General features: G+C 45.2%; 1 protein-coding gene across 1 annotated transcript in view; it reads right to left on the bottom strand.

Moving 5' to 3' along the window:
• Positions 1-23,743, bottom strand: part of ADAMTS12 (ADAM metallopeptidase with thrombospondin type 1 motif 12) — a 180,630-nt gene that overhangs the window by 51,088 nt on the left and 105,799 nt on the right. The window contains exons 7-13 of the mRNA XM_008154813.3: positions 20,509-20,658; positions 18,660-18,803; positions 17,957-18,101; positions 16,245-16,337; positions 14,708-14,853; positions 11,487-11,656; positions 3,100-3,233 (exon numbers count right to left, since the gene is read on the bottom strand). Of these exons, the coding sequence (XP_008153035.2) occupies positions 3,100-3,233; positions 11,487-11,656; positions 14,708-14,853; positions 16,245-16,337; positions 17,957-18,101; positions 18,660-18,803; positions 20,509-20,658 (982 nt within the window). The remainder of the gene's footprint in view (positions 1-3,099; positions 3,234-11,486; positions 11,657-14,707; positions 14,854-16,244; positions 16,338-17,956; positions 18,102-18,659; positions 18,804-20,508; positions 20,659-23,743) is intronic.

Raw genomic sequence — 23,743 nt, 5'->3', positions numbered from 1 at the left:
AGAAGAACTGGTCTTGCCATTTAGAGTGGGACAGTAGCAATAATGCTTTTCTCACCATAACATTGATGGTCAAGAGATAGGATCTGAAATTCTAAAGAGAGATCTGCCCAAGAGAAATTGATTTTTGGTGTTCAGTATATCACAAAAGTAGCCAAAAAGTGACCTTGTGAGAGAACAAAGAAGGTTCCAGAGAGTTTCCAAGAGGAATGAGGGAGGGAGCTGACTTAGGACAGGTAGGAAGGTGATCAGATGAGGGTGAGGACTCAGCAGGGGTTGAAGATATTGACTCTGAAAGGACACAAGTTCACAAATTTGACTTTTTTATTTTAATAAGTACACAGTAGGCTGACAGTAAGACCAAAAAAGGCCTGTGGTTGGGTTGATCAGACCGGGAATCCTGGAAGGAGAGGCTGTCAAAAGGCTCAGAGGAGCCGTCTAGGAGACAGCTGATGTGATAGGTCAGGACATCTGGGCTCCTTGGGAGGGACCTAAGCCAAAGCCATGCTGACTGGGAGAAAAGGGAGGAGCAAAGGAACTGAGGGTCAAAGAACTGGGTGCCAGGAGAAGGGCGAGAGGGCTGGCAGGTAAGCAGGCTGCCCTAAGACAGCCGGTAAGACTGCAGAGCTGGGAGAGTGTGATAAAAAGTCAAAGTTTACATTTATCTATTTGATAAACAAGCTTAGGAGTTCAGTACAATTTAAAAAAGGGGGGCATAGATAGCTATCTCCTAGGAAAAATTCATATCTAACATGCCAAGTCTGCATATCTAACATGCTAAATCTGCATATCTAACATGCCAAATCTGCATATCTAAGTGCCAAAATGTTCGAAAATATAATTTCAACATAGAGTGGAATATATGAGCAAAAGCATATATAATAAATATTTTCATATCCACAAAGAAGATGGATTTGACAAACACTGTCTACATCTTGTTTTCTGATGGTGTTCAATTCCTTCTAAATAAAAACAAAAAACCCTGTAGTAAATGAATAAGACTAACAAAGCTGAAATGTCTACAACCTCGATCTTCGGAAGATAAATCGCATTGAGGTTATTAAAGGAAATTTGATTTGAGTAATTTTTCAGCTTAAAAACTTAGCTCAGTGTGGTACAGACGGAAAGTGGGTAATTATGCCTTCTAAAAGACCTTAACTGGTTTCCAGGAAAAGGAAGGCAAGCAGAGAAAGCATGGCCTAGCCCATTAAACCGATGTCATTGGTTTTAAGAGAGGCACCCAAGAGCCTTGCGTTTTATTCGGAATACCCATGCTTTCCCTCACACGCTGATGATGCTGCCTCTATGCATGCAAAGGTGCTCAGGTCTAAAAGATCATTCTAGCATCCCATCCATTTCTTGGTGAGATAAGTTCTCAGCCCTAGCTGCGCATGGCAATCAGCCCTAGCTGTGTATGGCAATCAGCCCTAGCTGTGTATGGGGAGTTTTAAAAATACCAATGGCCAGGTCCCAAATTCCCGAGATTCTGAATGTTGAGGTCCAGCCAGACATCAGTGGTTTAAAAGCTCTGCCTGTTAGAATTACAGGCAGCCAGGCCTGAGAACCACGATTTGGACAGTGGGCTGTTTTGGCCTGGATTCACTAAGTAACCCCTTTCCCATCTGGGGAACTCATCTAGCCTAAAACATAGTAATTAATTTTGGCTCTTTGTGGCTACAGTGATAATTAATGAGTCTGAAAGGAATTTCGCCTGAGCTTTTCCAAATGGAGAGTCTGATTAAGTCTGGCTGTTCATCACTCATTCCTGGGAATCAACCTATCGCCTCCTGTGCTTCGGTCAGAACCAGAATAAATCAAAAGGCGACTTCACGGTGGTAAGCGCGCCTCCGCAGGGAGCTGAACATTCGTGGGCAGGAGCTTTTTACAGTGGCAATTTGGTCCAGTAGGAAAAATACGACAAATATTTGCAAAAACAAATAAAACATATTGAGAGTTTATTATGTGCCAGGGCTCTGTTACAGGCTTAACATAGATGACCTATGTCAATCTTTTTGACAACCGCAACTAGAAGGATAAATATATATGGTATATTTTAATTGATTTCAAAGAGGAAAGCAGAGGGAGAGAGAGATAGAAACATCAATGATGAGAATCATTGATTGGCTACCTACTGGGGATCGAGCCCACAACCTGGGCATGGGCCCTTTATCAGAATCAAACCTGGGACCCTTCAGTCCGCAGGCCAATGCTCTATCTACTGAGCCAATCCGGGTAGGGTTAGAAGGAAATGTATATTAACATCTCAATTTTATAAAAGAAAACTGAGCCTTAGAAAGATGCCCAGGGTTACAGAGCTAATAAATAGTGGCGATGAGTTCCCATCCTGGAGACCGAGCGTGACACCATTATGCTTGACTAACAGTGAGTTAGGTACTTCTATAGCATAGCTTTCCTTTCATTGATTCAAAACACCTTCTCTTTAAACTGAGAATTATACCTGGGTGTTGGAGCACAAAGCAGGTTCATTAGTTCCTTGCAAAACAAACTGTGAGCAATTGGAAGGACTTTTTCACCGGTTGTACACATAAAAGCATTAACAAATCAGTTAAGCAATTTACATAAAAGCGGAGGCGATTAATGGAGTCAGTGAGGAAAAGTTAAATAGAAATCAGAAGACTTGTTTATAGCTACCTGTTATGCCATCTCTCTTCCTAGGATCATGTCGGCAATCAATGGAGAATTAAATGTAAAAGTGCTTCGTGGAAAACACTATACAAACTATTATTAATTTTCCTAAAATTTAATGACCCTGTTGGCAAGAAACCAGTGAAAAATGTAACGCCACGGAAGTAATCTGTTGCCTCTTTCTAACAATTCCTCCTTTAATTTGGCCCCTGCTCCATGCCTAAAAGAACATCCCAGAGCCCATCAACTAATCAAGAAAGGAAGAAAGACAGCAGGAGAAAAACGATTCAGTTCCAAACTGTGCCTCTGATAGACACTGAGGAGTCTTGCCTCACAGACCGAAAATAAAACCCAGACCATATGCAAATGCCACACAAAGGCTCTGAACATCTGGCTTCCTGAATTAATAAAAGCACGATTTTATAAAGTTGTAGATTAAGGAAACATACCCAATACCTTACATATGCCATTAATACAGACATTTCTGCTGCTGCCGCCTTCAAAGCAAGGGGTACCGTCAATGACCGCGTCCAGCATTTTCTCGGAAAACTGGCCGTCGATGGGTCGGCAGAAGAGCTCACAGGGCCGTGCTGAAGCGAAAGAGAGACAGGTCAGCCCTTCAGCTCAGCGCCGCCCCCGGGACCCTTTTGAACATTCAGATGTGACCCCGCGTGTCCTTCTCTGGAGACTCCCACCTTTTACCGTTCTATGGCACAAGCTGCAAAGTAGGGCTTTTTTCTTTTTTCAGTTAAAGGGTTTTACAGCAAATTAAATTGGGAAGATTGCTTTAAAACGCCATGCTCTTTGTTATAAATTATGAGACCTTTCAAACCCACAGTAGGCTGTGCTTGTAGAAATAAGGCGCCGTGCATGAGAGTCAGCCTAGAAATTACGTCATGTCTACCACTGACGCAGGACTTCAGGCAAGCACGCCTGCCTGCTGTCCGCAGCAAGGTCAGTGGATCTCCAGGGGGCTTCCCTCTGAGAGGGCCAGCCCACCACTATCACCCACACTACTGTCATAACCCCACCCCTAGCAGGTCTCCCTTATTCCCCTCAAGCCCAACAAGTCCTCAGACACAGATTTACAACCACACAGAAACAAGGGATCTGCTCTTTATGGCTGAATTGGTGGGGCGGACTTCTTGGTTGCAATGTGACTGTGTACCCCTGGTAGCAAGAGAGGAAGTGTGAATGGCACGTGGGCAAGGGACCGAGGGCCTTAAAACAGAACACTGGAAAGGTCTCCTTCCCCTGTGATAATCATGACCTCTCCATGAAGAGGGGCCCTGATGTCAGGACTTCCCCCCATCTTGCTTCTGCACTACAGAACCCTGGCAGCCTTCGAGGTGGGGCAGGCGCAGTGAAGCACACTGGGCAGTGGTCAGTGGAGTCTTCGTGCTAGCTAACAGTAACCTTCCTGGCAACAGGAGCAGCACACGAAGCCACTGCGGTGGCCCCCAGAGCTTGTACAACAACGACCGAAAGCCAGAAAGGATCCTCTACTTGAAAGCAGCCACTGTGGATGGAAGGTTCGGGGCTGTCTAAGAGGGTACAAAGCTTGTCTGGCCCGGGGTGGCTCAGTGGTTGAGCATCGACCTATGAACCAGGAGATCATAGTTCGATTCCCAGTCAGGGCGCATGCCCAAGTTGCAGGCTTGATCCCCAGTAGGGAGTGTGCAGGAGGCATCTCATCACTGATGTTTCTCTCTCTCTCTCCCTTTCCCTTCTTCTCTGAAACCCATAAAAATACATTTTTAAAAAAACAAAAAGGGTTTATAAGGCTGAACCCTAAGTCTTGTTTCTCTGCTCTCCTCTCTGGCCTTTGTTTTCATGGTGCTCTGGGCATAGCATGACGTGGCCCTAGGACACAGGACTCTGCAGAAGGAGGCAGGGGTGGCAATAGTCGGTCTTAGTGCTCATCATGAATGTCAGAGAGTCTCTGTCCCAGACATCAACCTCACGGATTCCACAACCTTCACAGCGTGGAGTATTTTCCCTGTCTCAAAGGTCCTCATCTGTCTGACACAGCCGTTAGTCTGGGCCATGTGGCTGATTTCCCTCCAGCATTCAAATCCGTTTATAATGCAGCTGAGTGAAAACTCTGACACTAATTTACCGGTGCACTCTCACCCTCACACATCTGATTAATCCTCTCCCAGGAAGCGAGGGGGCTGAATGAACTCATTGCCTCAGAGGTTGCATTTTCAATTTGCTGAAACAGGACGCCTCCACATTTTTGGAGGATGATCTTAAGAAGTGATCATTAGAAGTGAGAGGTAGAGCTTTTTAATAAGGATAAACATGTGTCTCAGGTCAAGGGAAAGCTTTGATGCCTGTCATGTTTTATGAGTAGACTGCAATTTCACTTTCACCATTAAAAAACACACCGGCCTCTAAAATCCATGCACAGGCGGCTCCTCGGGTCTGAGCCCTCACTTGGCCGGAGGCTATGCTGTTGCTGTCTTGAAACTCTCAATGGTTTCATATTGGAGCTTAGGCTTTGTGAGTGAAGTCGGTGGCACAATGAAGCGCGTGCGCGAGCAGAAGAGATCTGCCTTGTGCACGTCTGTGGGCCCTCGCCAGACTCTAAGAAACACTAAACCTTAAGGGGAAGGCCTAATTTAAAATGTTGTATTGTTAAAACAAGTTATATTCAACTTAAAAAAGAAGCTCAGTTTAACGACTAGGCTCAGATAAGCTGGAGGGGAAAAACAAAAGCAAATGAAAACTCCTAATCAAAAATCCCAACCGATAATCAACCAAGTAATTAGTTGGATTCAGTAATTTTGGGCAGACTAAGATGGCATTCTTTTACTTTCTGATATGTATATATTACTGCAGTCCCCAAATATAAAAAAATATATATTAGTTAAACATAAGAAGGCATTAAAATTAGTTTATTCTACAATAACCACAAACATATGAAAACAAGAATAGAACTAATTAAAAAAAATGATTGAAACCTATGTCATTGATGTGTTAGACTAAGCTACATGTAGTAATGCTTACCATTTACTGTATATTTTTAAGTTCTGTCTCTTGGTTAAGATGATTAAGAACTGTGATAATAAATTTGTATTGGGCCTTAAGTTGTTTGCTTTAGTGATTAATACAGGGTGGGGCAAAAATTGTTCGTATGGAAAATAATACAATAATCTATACTAATAAAAGGGTAACATGCTAATTAGGGCGGATGTCTTCCAGACGTCCATCTGGACAAAGCCACAGCGACTGCGAGGCCTGGGGCTCAGGCAGCCATGGGCTCAGGCAGCCGTGAGCCCCGGCAGCTGGCAGTGGCATCAGCAGCAGCGGGGTGATGGGGGCAGCGCCTTCCCCTGATCAGCCTGGTCGCCTCCTGCAGAGGGAGGCCAGACTGCAAGGAGTGGGCCTAAGCCGTCAGTAGGACATCCCCTGAGGGCTCCTGGGCTGTGAGAGGGGGCAGGCCAGGCTAAGGGACACCCCCTCCAGTGCACAAATTTTTGTGCACTAGGCCTCTAGTTAATAAATAATAATAATACAAGAATACACTGTGTTTTGGGTACTCACAACTGTAAACATACTTTTGCTCCTCCCTCCCATATTTAGGCTTCAGGATCAGGCCTGGTCTAACTGTTAGCTCTCTTGCACAGTCTGAATATGGCCAATTTACTTAAATCCTCCAAACCGATGAGCTTATCCATAAGAATTGGGTCAAAAACTTAAATTTCCACACAGGGTTTTCTTGTGGGGACAAAATAGGGAAATGCATATAAACTGTTGAGTGAAGTGTCTGGCACAGAGTGAGTACTGACAGAAGTTTAATGTAAGCTTCAGTTAGGAATGAGTTTTGCTGCAAGTAGTGCTTCCTTGCCTTAAAAGGACAGGAGTTTATTTTCCTCACAAAACAAGAAATTCAGGGGTAGGAGTGTTCAGCTACCCTCCTTATTTCCTCGTGCTCAGCTTCTGGGGTGGGGCGACTTCTTGGTTGCAATGTGACTGTGTACCTCTGGCGGCAAGAGAGGAAGGGTGAATGGCACATGGGCAAGGGATCAAGGGCCAGCTGGGTGGGCACCAGTTAAAAACATTCCCGGAAGCTTTTAAAAGACAAGCCTTCCATGGAAACAGTCAAAGTGTCCTGCGACAGAGGACTGGACAAAGAAGATGTGGCATATATACACAATGGAATACTACTCAGTTGTAAGAAAGGATGGCATACTGCCATTTACAACAACATGGATGGACCTTGAGAATATTATGCTGAGTGAAATAAGTCAGAAAAAGCTAAGAACGTATGGTTTCACTCAGATGTGGGATTCAAAACTGAAACTCATGAACACAAACAGCAGTGTGGTGGTTGCCACAGGGAAGGGGGTGGGAGTGAAGGGGTCCTAATCTATGGTGATGGGAACACAGTGCAATATACAGATCTTGTAACAGAGAAATCCACACCTAAAACCTATATGATCATATTAACCAGTGCCACGCCAATGAAGTTAATAAAAAATGGTACTTGGTAAAAGTTGGAAATCTAGTGATTTTGTTTATTTGTATTTCATTCTTTGAATGATGACATGTTATTTCACTGAATGAATGGATTATAGTTTAACTAGAAAAAATGAGCCTTCATCTCTATCTCTTTGGTCAGAACTGGGTCTACAGGAAATATGGGCTAGTGGGTCATTTAGTTTTCCCTCTCCTGGTGCAGGGGAGAGTGAGAGTGAAGAGGGTTGTGAATGGCTTTAGGTGTCTGCAGACATCCTTATTATCCCATCATTTCCCCTCTTGAAGCCAGATTCCTAATCTGTGAAATGACAGGCGTGGCTAGAAGATCTCCCAGGCTCTCTGCACACAATTTCTATCTAAACCCCAAGGATTCTTGTAATAAACTCTATGCCTGCCACCCAGGTGGCCCCAGATGCTAGGACTATCCTCCCAGCTCTTGGGAGAGCTGCCAGCATCAGCCCTCCATTGTCACCTGAGCTTGAAAGAGCTTCCCTGCCCAGGACACTCACCTCTTCCTGGGGCAGACCATACCTGGCGACTGGTCATGCTGGGCACACAGACATGGCTCCCCCACCCCGAGTGTGGCAACTCTGAAGACCACTGCTGCTCCAGAGCTCCCCATGCAGTTGGGGGAGGCCTTTGTGGAGACTGCATTGCAGCCCAGCTTCTCCCCTGCCCAGGCCCACCTCCTCCCCTCTCCTTCCACAGCAGCCAAACTTCCTGCACGCTAGTCTCTGTCTCAGTCTGTTTCCTAGGGAACCCGATCCACAACAACTGCTTAAAGATGTTCCTGAAGGATCCTATCCCATGAGGAGCAGACTGTGATCTGACCTCATGTCAGACCCTCCATATTTGCTGGAAACCTCATGGGCATTAAGCATTAATTGGGCTTAAATATTTAGAAGCAACAATAGAAATAATTAGCTTACATGAAGAGTTATTGGGTGTTCTGAGAAAATTTAAAAAGATCTAAAAAGAAAGAGAGATTCCAAGAAAGTGACAACATCAAGATCAGATTCTGGTTGTTTCCTAGTAGACGATGCAGGATATAAACACATTCTATTAACATAGACTAATGAAGTCCCTGGGAATCTGGGAATTAAATGTGTGTGTGTGTGTGTGTGTGTGTGTGTGTGTGTGTGAGCTTTTTAGTCAAACAGACCTATGCTTCAATTCCAGCTCCATTATACAAAACCCTGTAACCTTGAATAAGTGGCTGCCCTCCCTGAGACTAAGCCTCTTTATGCTAAAGATGGGGAGGTGGGTGAGTGAGAGAATGCAGTCACGTGCTGATGTAAGTAGGGCCTCAGGAGGTGCAGCGGATGCAGGAAGCTCTTCTCATCGGTGCCCGATGGCTGTGATCTAGTGGAATTGTGTAATTTTTTTGTCAGGAATGCTGGTAAAGAAAATGCCTATATTAGAAAGTAGGCTGATCTAGATTCATAGTTTTCAAAACTTTAAAGCAGAACTATTTTTTTTCAAACAAGACTTTGCCAATAAGGCAGATGAAATTGGGATTTTATTACACGAAGATTTTGTAAGTTCAAGTATATAACGCTTAAACGTAAATTAGTGTGATGTACAGAGACTAGTACAATGAACAAACATGTTGACATAGAGCTTATGGACGGCGTTACAGACTTTTATGGGGTACAGCATCTCATTTTTTCTGTGGGTGTTTGGTTCCACACTATTGGAGAATCTTGACAAATAGTTGTAAATGATACCAGTTTAGAACAACTCAGCCTGCAATTTCAGGGTATTTCCCAGTTAATTGGGTTGATAGGAGACGTTCCTTCTAAGGTCTACAGAAAACCAAATTAATTTGACTGTGTAAGTCAATGCATTGATGATTTCTGATGTGTTAAAACCTGACATAATAATTTTTAGTGTAAGTGCTGTTCTTTATCGCACTTTTAAAAAGTTAATATTTTTTTGAAAAGTGAAATGAGAATCAAGCAATTTCAGAAGCCCTGAGATTCCCATGAGACAGAGTTAGCAAACTACAAGATCTGATGACGTTTCTATGCTTATTCCAAATGCTTAAATATCTCTGATTCTTCTTTAGTCATTGGCTACTTAGCAAATCTACCAAAGGTCAGGTACCAAGACACGCAACACTCTCCCCTGAGTGAGTAGAAAACTCTGCTGTACATTTACTTTATTCTCTGGTACCTTCTAAGGGAAGGCTGGGAGGGTATAAAGTACATGATGCCCAGAGTAAGTGCTCCATACACAGTGGTTGATATGAATGACCTACTTGTCACTCTTAGGGGCGTCTGTCAACTAAGAAAATAACAACTCTGTTAAGATAAGAGTTTGATGGGGAAAAGAAATCAGCATGCTGGTCAAGGCAGTAGTTACTCGTATTAGCAGGTAAGCCACTCTGCTCAAATAATAGCACAGGGGCCTGTAAGAAAACTGTGGAAAGGAGGATGGAGGCTGACAGCCCTGGTAGGCAGCAAGCTTAGCTTAATTCCACCATATGGTTTATTCAGCCTCATACTAGTTTCAGATGCAAATCAATCACTCCAACGTGAATGAAATTTATGACTACATTTATATCTCTCATTTTTTAGTACCTAGTCTATGCTACACAAAGAGCATGCATGTGGTAAATGCTTATAAAAAATGAAAACCCAATTGAGCCAAATCTTTTTATTCCAAGTCCAACTACTCAAGCCATCAGAGTTCAGAACACACAAGCCCAACTCTGCATCTGCAGGAAATCAGGGGAGGGGAAATCTCCAAACTAAGCACCTGCCATAGTCCTGGGGCAGCTGTGCTACTTGAGTTCTGGAAGGCTGCACACAGAGCGAGAGGATCATGGACCCAAGAAGTTTCAATGTGATGGAGAGCGCCCGGAGTGTAGGGAAGGCAGTACCTTTCGTCATTAGTTTGTTTGTTTGCTTTTTCGCAGTCCACATAAGTATATACATAAGTTTTCTGATATTCAAATGCCTGGCTCAGGAAGGTAAATTGTACCAATAACGAAATGACTCGCTCTTCTAGAGCATGAATGATGCTAAACAGTGGGGAGCAAGGAGCAGACAATGCCCATGACAACCAATAGCTCCAAAGAGGACAAAGCACTCCAGGGTCTTTCTTTCCAAAGAATTGACAATAGCATGTTTATAACAGTTCAAATACATGCTTTTCATTCATAGCCCACATCTAGGAGTCCTCTCGTGTGCTACTACACTGGAATTTCAGAAACTTAAAATCATGAAAAATTTGGTTAGTTATTTTTTACTTCCTGTCTCAAATCTCCTTCACTCAGGGAAATCTTTCACATTTGATTCCTCGAGGGAACAACGACAAATAGCCCAGATACTTTCTGATGGCGATCTATAGCTAATGGTTAGTGATCTGATGGTGATCTATAGCTAATGGTTAGTGATCTGATGGTGATCTACAGCTAATGGTTAGTGATCTGATGGTGATCTATAGCTAATGGTTAGTGATCTGATGGTGATCTATAGCTAATGGTTAGTGATCTGATGGTGATCTACAGCTAATGGTTAGTGATCTGATGGTGATCTACAGCTAATGGTTAGTGATCTGATGGTGATCTATAGCTAATGGTTAGTGATCTGATGGTGATCTACAGCTAATGGTTAGTGACCTTCTTCACCTTCAGGAGAGAATGAGTGATTGGCCCTGAGTCAGCGCAGCACCACTAAGGCTGCCATTCCTTCTCCAGCTCGGCTACATCCCCACCCCTCATGTGCATTCTTTAGATGCTTGCCTTTACTCTTTACCCTTCTTACACTGTCTTGTACACACAATATGTTCCTTTATGGCCCAGAGCTGGTGCTCATTCATTTCTGATGAAGTCATTCCTACATCTTTCCTTGTCCTGTTCCCTGCCCACATGGAATGCCTGCCTATTTCGATGCCTCTCCTTCTCCTTCTTGCAGTGGAAAGACTACGCACCCTTAAGGATCATCGCCGACTGCCTTGGAAGCCTTCTCTGAAATTACTGCAAACCCACAATGACCTTTTCTGAATTTCTGCCCAAAATTACAGTCAGTTTCACGCACTCATCAACAAGCACTTACTGAGTTCCATGCCCCACTTACCACTTCATTGCACCTCAGCTGTTTTGAAGTGAGCCACCAAGTTTGATAAACTTGTCTTTTATCTCCCGCAGAGCTCAGCACAGAGCTTGGACGTATCCAACCTTTAATATTTACTGAACCACCTAACTGGATCCCGACTTTACCTTCTAAAATACAAAACATCTAATGGTACATTTCTCTTTTTGTTGGACTTTGGGGGGCGGCACAGACCCTGACATATGCTTTCTGATAATGGCTGTGGACCCGGATCTGGAATATACTGCTACAGCTCCTTACCTGGATTAAAAACCGGAAACCAGTTGTAGAACGCATTCTTGTAGGGCACCGTGTCAAACTCGCTGCACTGCATCTGCCGAAACGTTGGTGCATCTGGGCGACAGGGGTGGACGTTGCACAAGCGATAGCGTTTTCTCTCTCCGGTGCAGTACTTTCCTCCAAACTTTGGTCTGCAGATGAAACACATGAGCTGTCCTGTTAGTCTCCTTAAAGGCCAGCATCTTCCTTTAAACTCCCCTGGCATGTGGCCATGCCCACTCCTTCCCATACCATGTCCCTCTCTACCTTTCACACTCAACTTTTAAGTAAATTCTTCCAAGTTCATACATTTTTTGTTTATGTTGCTGTCCATGAACATTCAATCCCAAGTGTATAGATGCCTATTCTGAAATAGCTTGATCCCTTCCCACAGTTAGTCAGTTACCTGGTCATTAGTTGTATTTTTATATTTGTTTCCTCCTCTTTATTTCCATAATCACCAAACTTGTCCAACCCTTATCCCCATTCCTGTCTCCCCTCTCTCCATCTTTTTTCTTTTTCCTTATTCAACCTATTGTACACACTCTTATCTGGTTAAGTTTTACAAATACCTGAATTAGTTTCTTGTTTAAAAACCTTTAATGGCCACAGAATGAAGTCCAGCTTCTTGAGCTTGGCCTTCAAGGGCCTCATGATCTTGACCTAATTCACTTGACTTCCCATATTCCCCTTCATCTGCACACTGCTCCAGTTATACACGCTAACATATTTTATATTTCTTTTTTGTGCTTCTGGATAGATTTCCCCTCTCTTTAAGTCTCTACATGTCTACATGCTGCCCATACTTTAAGGACCAAATAAACGTCATCTCCATGGTGAATTTTTCCCAGAATCCTACCAGAAGTAATCTCTTTCTCCTCTTACATGACACTTCATCATCCTACTGTGTGTGCTTCCTGCACTTAGCACTCCCCAAGGTAATTCTCTGACTAAGGGAGTTCATAGCCATTGACTCCCTGTAGGTGGCACAAAGATCTGTCCTTGATATTTGAGGTTGGGCTGGTTTTCTACTCGTTATGATAGAGTGACACTCTATGACTTGGAATAACTCCACTTCATCTCCATCCAACAACCATCACTGAGGGCATTTTATGAGCCAAGCCCCACTGGGTTCTCACTAGACAGTGACTGACATTAAGGATACAGTCTTGAGGTCACTTGGTCACTCATTGGCATGACTCTGTGACCTAAATTACAGCACAGAATCTGTGACTTTGTTCCACAGGCATTGTTCTCAGTGAACGTAAACAAACCAGCTACGGAGATCATACATAGTCACTCACTGAGGAGACCCTGTGACAAACTGTGGCCTCTGATATGGGAATTAGGACCATTTTCTCCCTGAAGCCCTGTTAGAGAATCATTCTTCAGTTCTTCCACAAGGATGTCCCTTTTTGATAACACAGGTCATTGGCCATTATCCCCAAAAGGCTACAGATTGGTGATAGCTGCTATGCAGCATTGACAATGGGTCCCAGAGCAAATCATCTATATTTCCTGATCTCTACAATGGAAATCACTTTTCTGATCACACTGAAATAAATTATAAAATAAAGATTCTCCGTAAAAATGAAAGTGGAAGAAATTCTTGGTTTTACATTTATGAATTCACAGAAACCTTATATTTAAACAAAAACAATTTTTATCAAAGGGTAAGATTTTAAAACAATTTTGCCCCAATTCCTCAGATGTACACTTATATGTGTGGTAAATGATTAAATATCACAATAATGACTATATTAACTACCATTTACTGATAATTTTTAAAGTAGGTATTGTATTAAACTCTTTATAGATACTAACTTATTAACCCTTAGAAATGTATTATATATGTGATATGTATATACACATGCATATATGTGCATATAATAATATATTTATTAATAAAAAGGAGATGTAGCCCATCAACAGATGAATGGATTAAAAAGCTGTGATACATTTACACAGTGGAATACTATAAAGCTATTAAAAGAAGGATCTCTTACCCTTTGAGATAACATGGATGGACCAGGAGGTTATCATACTAAGTGAGACAAGCCAGTCAAAAAAGACAAATACCACATGATCTTACTTATATGTGGAATCTAATGAACAAAATAAACTGATGAACAAAACAGGTCCAAAAACCTGGATGCATGGAACATGCTAATGGATCTTGGGGGTGGGGGTGGGGGTGGGAAGAGGTTGACCAAAGAACATATATGCATATATGCATAACCCATGGATACAGACAATAGGGTGGGAAGGCCTGGAGTGGGTGGGGGCTGGGTGCAGGGAGGCAAGGAGGTGGGGATGGGGGACATTTGTAATGCTGTAAACAATAAATAACTCACTAAACATATAAATAAAATATAAGATTTGGAACTAAGATATTGAGGGAACTATAATAATGCTTATCATTTGCCTTTTACAAACTGTGACTCTTACTCTTCAATTTAGACCAATGTAAAAATAGGTAAAGAAGCTTAATACATTTTCTACTTACAGGAGGTATCATATGTATACTTTTAAAAAATTATACGTGGGAACTGGTATACCAGAAAATAATGAAATTGAGAATATAATATATATTTGAAAAAATCAATGAAATTTAATTTATATATAATATCATCATACAAATTTAAAATATGAAAAAAGTAAGCAAATTGATTAAAACTTTGAAAGCCACTTGTGAAATAACTTCTTTGGAATTCTTAACAAGCTAATATGGATCTCTAAGGTTTACAAAATCCTTATCTAAAACCTTAAAAAAGAAAATAATCCCCAGAAATGTGCCTAGGTATTTGCTTAGTTACCTAAGGGAAGAAAAACATTTTTGCAAAACTGTACATTCATTATGACTGAAAGCAAGCTGCTATCTTATCAGCAAACTTGGGTCTGACTGATCTCTCGCTGATGGTGTGGTTTATCCAGGAGGAAAAACCACATAACCTCCTGGAGGCTTTCCCTTTAAAAGAAATGTGCTTATCTTTCCCAGCGATGGAATCAGCTTATTTATCCAAGCTCTAGCAAGAATCCGGTGCCAGGCCAAAAGGAAACACGAGAGAACCACTATTTTTTCTCCCTCTGTGAATCTTCAGCGTCCCCACTAGTTTCCCTCAGGAGGCGTGGGGTCACCGATGTCAGGTGGCCCAGCCGGGTCTCACAGCTCACGGGAGAGGGCAGGGCCGGGCCGCACTCACTCGGGGTTGTTGCAGAGCCTCTCGGCACTCTGGGCCCCGGCCCCGCAGGTCCTGGAGCAGTGGGACCAGGGCGACCAGCGGCCCCAGCCTCCGGGAATGCTCTCTGGTTTCTTCCCCACCGTGATGCACTTGCCAGCCATACACCACTGGGGAGAGAAGAGGAGGAGAGGTCAGGAAGGCTCCCACCGCAGGCTGAGCCGAGCCCCCTCGACGTCTAACCCCGACTCTCCTAGTCGGCTTCCTACAGCCACACGTCACGTGGAGGACAGAGAAGAGCTCATAGAAGAATTCCTCTGAGAGCCTTGGGCCTGAGGAGCAGAGAATTTCAGGAACTGGGGGCACTTCATGGTACCTAGTTACAGCCAAAGCAGGAGTGTTACTCAAAGCGTGGTTGGCAGATCGCATGCCAGAACATACATAGACACCTCACTCCTTCACGGAGAACGTCCCGCTAGGAAAGCACTTCAGCTCAGAATGCTCTGTCACATAGCTGTCCAGTAACGTCACTGATTTACCTTCTGGTGCAAGCTCCTTATCTTGCTGTAGACAGCGACAAACATTCTGCAGACTGGTACTGTGACAACCCTTCTTCACAGCCCCTGGGGTACTTAATGCCAGATAACGCTATCCTCCTGGTAAAAGTCCACTGGTTGCCAAAAACCACTACTTTGTTAAGAATTTTAAGTTCTTTCTAGTATCAACAAAAATGTCTCTTTTCCTGTAACTCTACCCAGTGTTTTTAGTTCTGGCCTTTCGAGTGATTCAGAAAAAAAAAAAAAAATCCACTCTCTCCCTCTTCAGGGAAATACTTTAACAACGATCAGTTTAGGAGGGTGAACCTACAAAAAGAAAAACCAAAGAAAACACAACTTGGTTGTTAGAAACGGCCCCACGACCCGGAAGATCTGGGCATGTTTTATCTGCTGCCCTCCTTGTCCTTGTTATTTCTGATCACTGTGTACTGACCAGGTTCTAAGTCTGTGCTGGGTCAGGCCATCCTCCAGCTGCATAAAGATTCCCACCAAATACCTAAGTTCTGGACCCACAGCCAGTCCGATTGGCTTTGTGGAGCGGCACGTATTGCCCGGTTCCAGGGGAGTCGATAGTAACGTCTCTGAGTTCTTGGGTGTCTGGCTTTCCTGTTAGCAGCGTGGACAGATCCTCAAGAAATGCAGTCAGGCCAGAGGACGGGAAAGAAGACCACAAGTGGCCCAAGTCCACCATCTTCGGAAAGAAGCCACCACAGGCTTGTCCCTTCTGATCTTCAACATGCAGATGTGCTAACCACACAGCCCAGGGGGGTTCATCCGGGAAAGACAGAACGGACGTTTTGCAACTGGAAGTGTGGAATTGGGCTCAGCCCTCTCTCCTTCACCACTGGTTCCCAGGGAAGGCTCACAGGCTCAGTGGCAGTGGATCTCTGGCTAGTCCAGCTCTGTGATCTGCATTCACCCAGAGACAGCCGCCCTGCGGGGCCGTCTCCCCCAGAACTCAGTGCCCACCGCCCGCCACCTGCCTGCCTCAGCCCACACGTCACCTTCTTCTCGCCACACCGGGTCCCATCCGCAGCAGCGTCCAGCTTAGAGCGACAAAAGCCTTTCACCAAGCACCACAGCGTCTGGCAAACATTCTGGAAAACAAACGTGAGATCGCACCTTTTTATATTTCAACACCTGCACAAAGGCATTTCTACATTGACGGTAAAACACACACACTCATCCCCAGTACGCACTGCTGCTCCCAGTGAGCAGGAGCGGTGGCCTGGGCTCAATGAGAGTTCCTTCTCCTTGCCTAAGTGATAGAAAGGCACACTCTCAGCTCCAATGTCATCTGGACTTGGTCCTAATTCCTCAACAGTGGTGCGGAGACCATACTGGGCAATGAGCAAACGGGAGAGAAAACACATTTCCTAGAAGCTGAGACTGGTCTCTAGGTGTGTGGCACAGTATCAATGCCCTGAGGTGGGGTAACTGGGGGCATTAGCCATTGAGGGCCAATCCAGAAACTGCGGAGAGAAGTTTACAAAGAGCTGGGTGGCTGTAACCTGAGCCTGCGCGCTGAAGGAAGTGGAAGGTATTGCATCCAGAGAGCCTCCGCTTACTTATTCCTGACAGCAGCCAGCCTGTTTGAGCTGCCAGCCCCTGAGACAGGAGGCCAAGCCGGGGACACTGCAGTCTCCCAGGAACAGTGGGGTTTGGAGATATTCAGGAGGCAGGATTGGTGGGACTTGGTAAGCAGTTAGAAGGGAGGGGGGAGGGGTTTTTGCATCAACTTTATCATCTCTGTTCAGTTTTGCTTGTTCTGTGTAAGCACTGATTTCCCTCCTCCTCAGAGTCTTCCTCTAAGTCTCCTTCTGTCTTTATCTCGTTGGGTGGACATGTCTGCATCTGCCTCCTCTCCCAGCGCTGCACAAGGCCAGAGGCGCCGATCACTGATTTGGAGTGCTCACCTGCTCCGTCTCGCTCAGGACACAGCACAGAATCTGGCCTGGGCTCAATGCGAGTTGCTTCTCCTGGTCTATGTGTTCAGAATAATATGTTCACACCGAAGGGCAGGAGTCAGAGAAGAGTCAAGATCCAGCTTACAAAGAAGTGAAAGAAGTCAGGATTTTATCGTGTGGTCTGTGGGGACCTTAAAATCAGAGACGAGACATGGCTAGATTTGTGTGCTATTGTTTTTTTGAAATAACCTGAGAAATGCGGGGGAAGATTAGGTAGGAGGTAATTACAATAGCAAGGAGAGATGATGAGAGACTGAATCAAGACAGAAGCAGCGGGAATGAAAGAGACAGGACAGAGCCACACACTCTTTAAGAGGTATCATCAGATGTTGAAAACAAAGACTACACTGGGGATGAATCTTATTCCCTTCTTGGGGTCTGGTGGAGTTCTTTAACCAGATGGGAAATTCAGGAAAGAGAGCAACGTTAGGGATTGCATTGTTTGCTATGAGGTCTGTAGGTGTGAATAATTGTGATTCTTGAAAAAAATCACCATAGAATTTTCTTCACCACCACCCAGCTGCAAAGAATTGCTGGCTCCACAGAATGCCAAGGAGCTAGAGTCAAGGAATAGAAATGGCCCCAACATCACCCTTCTGCTTTATAGACACCGCGCCACAGATGGAGAGTTTGCACTTCTGTGTCTGGACCTTGGGATTTCCAAAAATCTCCCTGGCCCTTCTCTCAGCGTGCTGGAGACCTCCGGCCCGGCACATCCCACCAGAGCCACCAGGACACCCGCCACTTACTTCTACTTCCTGGCAGAAGGTAGCATTGGGGCCATACTGCAGCTGGCATTGGTGGTGAACGTCGTAGATCACTCCAGGGGCAATGACCTTGGACTTTAAGCCTTTCTTTTGGGGCTTATCATCAAGACAGAACCCCCAGCCTCGGCTGAAAAGAAGTTAATGGGAATGAGAAGAGATACTTATGATTTCCTTTATCTTTAGTCTTTCATTCGACAGAAGCTTCTTCCCCTCCAGTTCACTCTTTGTCTCCAAGACAAGCTTATGTCCACAAGACAGAGACCCCTCCGGGCCCCTGGTAGGAGCCGTCTAAAAGCAAACCCAAACCACAGCCCATTCCATTGGTTCCATTGTGATCTAGAAAATACAAGCAATGGTAAAATCAGAGAAACATCACCTGATCCCCAATGGGGTTTGGGGGACCACTTCTCACATCTCCTGGTTGTTCCTGCCAGTCCGCACACCCAGCTCCTAAAGAGCCACCGTGAGACAGGAGCAATCAGGGGGACGGTGTTGCCCTGGCTGTGGGCCGGAGGGCAGAGCCCACCTAGATCTCAGGGTCAGGAAGCAGAAGTGAAATCCACCCCTTCAGACGCTGTGGCCTGTGAGAGGACCTGAGACTTTTCCCGGCCTCACGTAACACTCAACGTGACCTCCCGTGTAAGGGGCCCCAAGTGGGGCTGCTCTGAGCCGCGCTGTCACTTACTCCAGGAAGCGGGTGATATACTCCTTGCTGCACTTGGACCAGGTCAGCGGGGTGGGGTTGTACTGGAGCTGGCGGGACATGATGTAGGGGTGCCGGCCCACGGACTCACAGTCGTTTTCTTTCCCGTCATGCTGGATGCCGAAGCTGCGGGAGGCACAAGGCCCACGGACATCAAGGAGGCAGGCATGCAACAGGGAGAAAGCCAGTTTCCCCAAGGTGAACACCGCCGCGCGCTACTTCCCGACAGAGGCTTCTGCGCACGAAGTGGGCCTTTGCAGTTGGGAGGGGGGTGGCTCATTTTCAACCGAAAAGCACAGGGAACATCTTAGGCAAGCTTTGTCTCTTCTATGCACCCGGGGAGCCATGTGGCCAACTCAGAAATGTCTGTTTGGCAGAAAGTGAAGAGCTCCCGGCTGGCTTTCGGTGAGTCTAGAGTCAGGAGGGCCAGTGCTGCCTCAAGCTGTCTTCCTTCTCCGGCTGCGGGGATCACAGCACAAAGGAACCAACCGCCCTTCTCCCTTCTCATCGTAATTCACGGGAGAACTGAAGGGGGAAGCGATGGGACACTTGGATAAGGGACATAGCTTTGGAAGGCAGGCTTCTTTGGAAAAGACAATACTGCTGGGGGGGGGGGGGGGCGGGCAGCAGGAAAAGGGAAAGACCAAATATGAGATGGGTGGACTCCATAAATGAAGCCATAGGCAGGAGTCGATGGGAGCTGGGCCGGGCTGCCGAGGACCGGGCATTGCGGCTATCACTCATCAGAGGGTTGCCACGAGGTAAGCTGACTCAAATAGCATGTAACAGCAAGACACTGGAATACATCACATTGATCTCCTAGGGGTTTCGGTAAGGATCAAAGAAATGACAGTACCTAAGAAACTGCCTGATTCAACCTACTCATTTCACAGATAAGGAAACAGGGGCAGAGGTGAGGGCAATTCTCTAAGGTCATCATAGCTGTGGATGGAAAAGCCAGAATAAGCACTCATGTGTCCCAACTCCAAAGCCAATCCTCTACAGGTAAAAGCAGTTTGCAAAGTTCCAATATCTCATGAAAAACATGATGAGGAAGCCCAGGCCACATGCTCCCCTCTCTGAGTTGCTAGTTAGTGTGATGCACTCTTATCTGTGGTTTGTAAATAGCTCAACAAAGTGTGTTTCAAATAAGCTAAGATCTTCCCTCCATGGGGACCTCCTGAATCCTCCTTTTTCCTTCACACAAATGTTCTGAAACCTGCTTATAACAAATTCATCTAATCAACGTTACACATTTTTGTGACAACTTGGACCTCCTGTTCACTGGTGTTTGTTTGATGGTCTTTCCAAGTTCATAGCAGTTTTCAATTTCTTGTTTATTCAATGGTCTCCTTTACACATGGAAGTGAAGTGAGACTCACAATGTTATCTACATCATGAGGTCATTGCGATGATTCAATGGCATAACGCCATGTGTCTGGCATAAAGGAAAGGCACAAAATGTTACGGTTTGTGACTTTTTAATGCTATAAATACAACTATTATTTCATAAGAACTAAACAGGAATTGTTTCTCCTGAATTAGACAATGAGTGAAAGCTTATCTCCTTGCTTCTGCTCACCTCATTTTAATTCAGGGAACTGCGGTGTGAGGCAGATGGTACAAGCTCAGGGCAGAGGAGGCACTGCGGTCCTGAAAGTGTGTGATTATGACTCACATTACAGGTGAGAAAGCAGAGGTGGAGGAGGGTGAGTTTCAAGCCACAGTGCAATCCCGTTGCTTCTGCCCCATTTAAGGTGCTTTCCATGCCTTCTGCCTGACATTGCCACAGGGACATGGCAAAGAGATCGCAGTTTCCTTGGCTCTTTACCTGTGTCCGAGCTCATGGGCAATCGTGAAAGCCAGCGGGAGGCCCGAGTCTTCGTTGATGTTACAGCTCCGGTGAGGCTGGCACATGCCCGACAGGTGAGACAGACCCAGCGTCTCACAGGGGCGATTGACGCCCCCACAGATGTCTTTTCTGAAAGCAGAGGACAGAGATGCATGAAACACCTACCACACCCGCCTGGGAAAAGCTGGGTATTAACTCACATTCAATGAGGTCTGTAAAGCATCATTAAAGTAAGTTTTTAAATGTCCATGTGAGCATAGGGAGTAATTTTGAATTCATTAAGATTATTCTGATTTCACCTCTTGATTAATGAATCTCCCTAACATCTAAGGAATGTGAGAATTTATGGCAGATGTTTTATTTTGAGTTTCTTTTGCTCTTGATCTCAGGAAGCTAAATTATTTTATTTGCTCAAAAAAAGAAGAATCTGGTTGAAAATTGAAATTAATTTGGAACTGTAAACAAGGAAGGGACAACAGCAGTCACTGAGGTCTTTCAAATGTGAAATGTTTCTGTTTTTTCTGAGGTCTGGGCTCAAAACTCACATGAGAACTTTTTCTCACTCATGAAAAAGGCAACTGGTCTGATAAACCCATCCAGAGATCAAACCAATTTTCTTTCTAGCTTCACTACCCTGTCACTATTGCATATGGGAGGGGATGAACAATCAAAGTCAGAGAGAGAGAGAGAGAGAGAGAGAGAGAGAGAGAGAGAGAGAGAGAGAGAGAGAGAGAGAGAGAGAGAGAGAGAGAGAGAGGCATTGTTCCTCTTTTCACCAGTAATTCATTCACCTCATTATTTCCCTACCCTGGAAGAAGAAAGGAAAGACTCCAGGATCTCCAAAATGCTAGTTACGGCTCTTAAATAGAAACATGTGCGCCCATATCCCGCTGGGACTGTTTCCATCCCTGACAAGCGTTTGAAAGAGTCGTTCATTGGTCACTTGGTTTTCTTCGGCTCAAGAAGAGCTCTTTGCCAGGAGTGACGGGCACAAATGCCAACCAAGTGTGAGCTCTAGTCAGCTCCAGGTCTCAGCGCCTAGGTTTTGTGCGGACGCCATTCCTGGCCACACATGGTCTGCTGTGTGTGTCCGCTGTTTTGTGGGCCACGGAAAAGATAGTGCAGGAAGCTAGGTCCATTAAATAATTGTTCATTGAGTGCTTACCACATGCTAAAGAGGATAAAAGGGGGTAATAAAAGAATTGTAGGGATTTGGTTTTTGTAGGTAACCAGCCTAAGCTCCCCGAAAGAACATTAGCTCGACCTCCCCCATGCACAGGGGTTATCAAAGGGAAAACATGCGGAGACATTCAGCCACCTGCCCCATTTCATGGAGTGTGTTCAAGCCAAAGCCACGTCCTACTGACTGTGACCGTACAGATAACGCAGTTAAAGTGGACCTCAGCATAGTGCTCCAGAGGCCAGCTGTCTTATACCCCCCTCCCTTCCTCATCCTGCCTATGTATTCAGACCAGCGGCTCTCAACAGGGGGTGTGATGCTCCCCCCCCCCCCGCCCCTAGGGCACATCCGGTAATGTCGGGAGACAGTTTTGGTTGCCACAACTTGGAGGAAGGTTATTGGCATCTCATGGATCGAGACCAGAGATGCAGTTGAACATACTACTGTGCACAGGACACCCCCTCACAACAAAGAATGATGCAACCCAGAATGTCAATGGGGCCGAGGTTGGGAAATCCTGCTTCAGAAACTGGAATACTCTCCACTGTGTAGCAGCTAATGAGGTTCATCATAAGCTTGAGACAAGACCCCTGTTCTAAGAAAGAAAAATGATCAAAGGAGAGCAAACCCTTCATATGCACAATAAGAGTATAGCTAATGCCGTCTATCTGGATTTAAGTCCCAGCTTTACCTGTTAATGGCAATGAGATTTTGGGCAAAGGGCATAGCCAAGCCTCAGTTTCCCCACCTGTAAAATAGGAGTGATTGATAGTCGTCAACCACCAGTGCTCCTGTGGGGACTAAATGGAGTGGTGATTGTCCTAATAGATGTAGCTCAGAGCTGGGCCCGTGTAAACCCCCCGCAGTGCCAGCTCCCGGTAACTAACGCCCTCACTTCTCTGTGTGGGAGTGAAAGGAGAACGCGTCCTGCTCCAGAGAAAGGAAAGAGACCGAGCGGAGACACAGCTGCCAGGAGGCCAGTGCTGGTCCTGGAACCCAGGGTTCTTCCCTGGACTGAAGTCTTCTCCGGGCTTTCTGCCCAGTCCCCTGGGGTTCCCTGGCTGCCTGCTGGCCCCCCACAGCCTCCAAGCTTACATCCCACACCCTCATTAACCTATTTCCCAGGGGAGCTATTGATCAATCGGACGTGTCATAGTTCCAATGAACCTAATGTGATAGGCTTATGCCACAGACTTCTTATGGAACATCTTGGCAAGTTTTTAAATATATATATATATATATATATATATATTTTTATATAATATATATATACTTTTTTTTTTTTATTGATTTCAGAGAGGAAACAAGAGGGGGAGAGATTTAGGAACATCAATAAAGAGAGAGAATCATTGATTGGCTACTTCCTGCACACTCCCACTGGGGATCGAGCCCACAACCCGGGCATGTGGCCTGACCAGGAATCAAATGGTGACCTCAAAATGAACCGTGATCTCCTGGTTTGTAGGTGGACACTCAACCACTGAGCCATGCCGGCTGGGCCATGTTGGCAAATTTGGAAACTTTCACTCAAAAGAGTGATTCTGATGGTTGGGGTTTCTGGGCAGGGAAAGGCAAATATTTGGATAGGGTCAGGGCTGATTATCATCCTTCATAGGCATCCTATGCCCTGGGATTGTCCTGTCAAAGGGACAGATGACAGACCAGCGTGTTCAGGGATAACACACACACAGGGCCTGCCAGTGCGTGGGGTTCTCGGTGGCTGAGGGGCCAGGCAAAGGGGCTTCTTTTATCACACATCCCTGGATTTCTTGATGTCTCTGAATCTTCACAGGACTGCCCCATGAGAACTTACTCCACCCCATCAATGTAAGACCTTCATTTGTCTAGATTAAAATAGTATCTGGTATACAGTGGGTGCTCAATAAATAGTTTTTGAATTAATGAGCAAACATAGCCTTCCAAGAGCCTGGGTTTCAGTTCACTAGCTTTTCACAGCGATGCGTCCTAGAAGGGTTGATGGTTCTAATTAGAACCACAGGGTCTACCAGTTGTCAAAACAAAACGGTGTGTCAT

This window comes from Eptesicus fuscus, chromosome 4 (assembly GCF_027574615.1).
Source record: "Eptesicus fuscus isolate TK198812 chromosome 4, DD_ASM_mEF_20220401, whole genome shotgun sequence".
NCBI lineage: Eukaryota > Metazoa > Chordata > Mammalia > Chiroptera > Vespertilionidae > Eptesicus > Eptesicus fuscus.
Note: the sequence above shows the minus strand (reverse complement) of the source record. Positions and strands in the feature narration are given on the sequence as shown.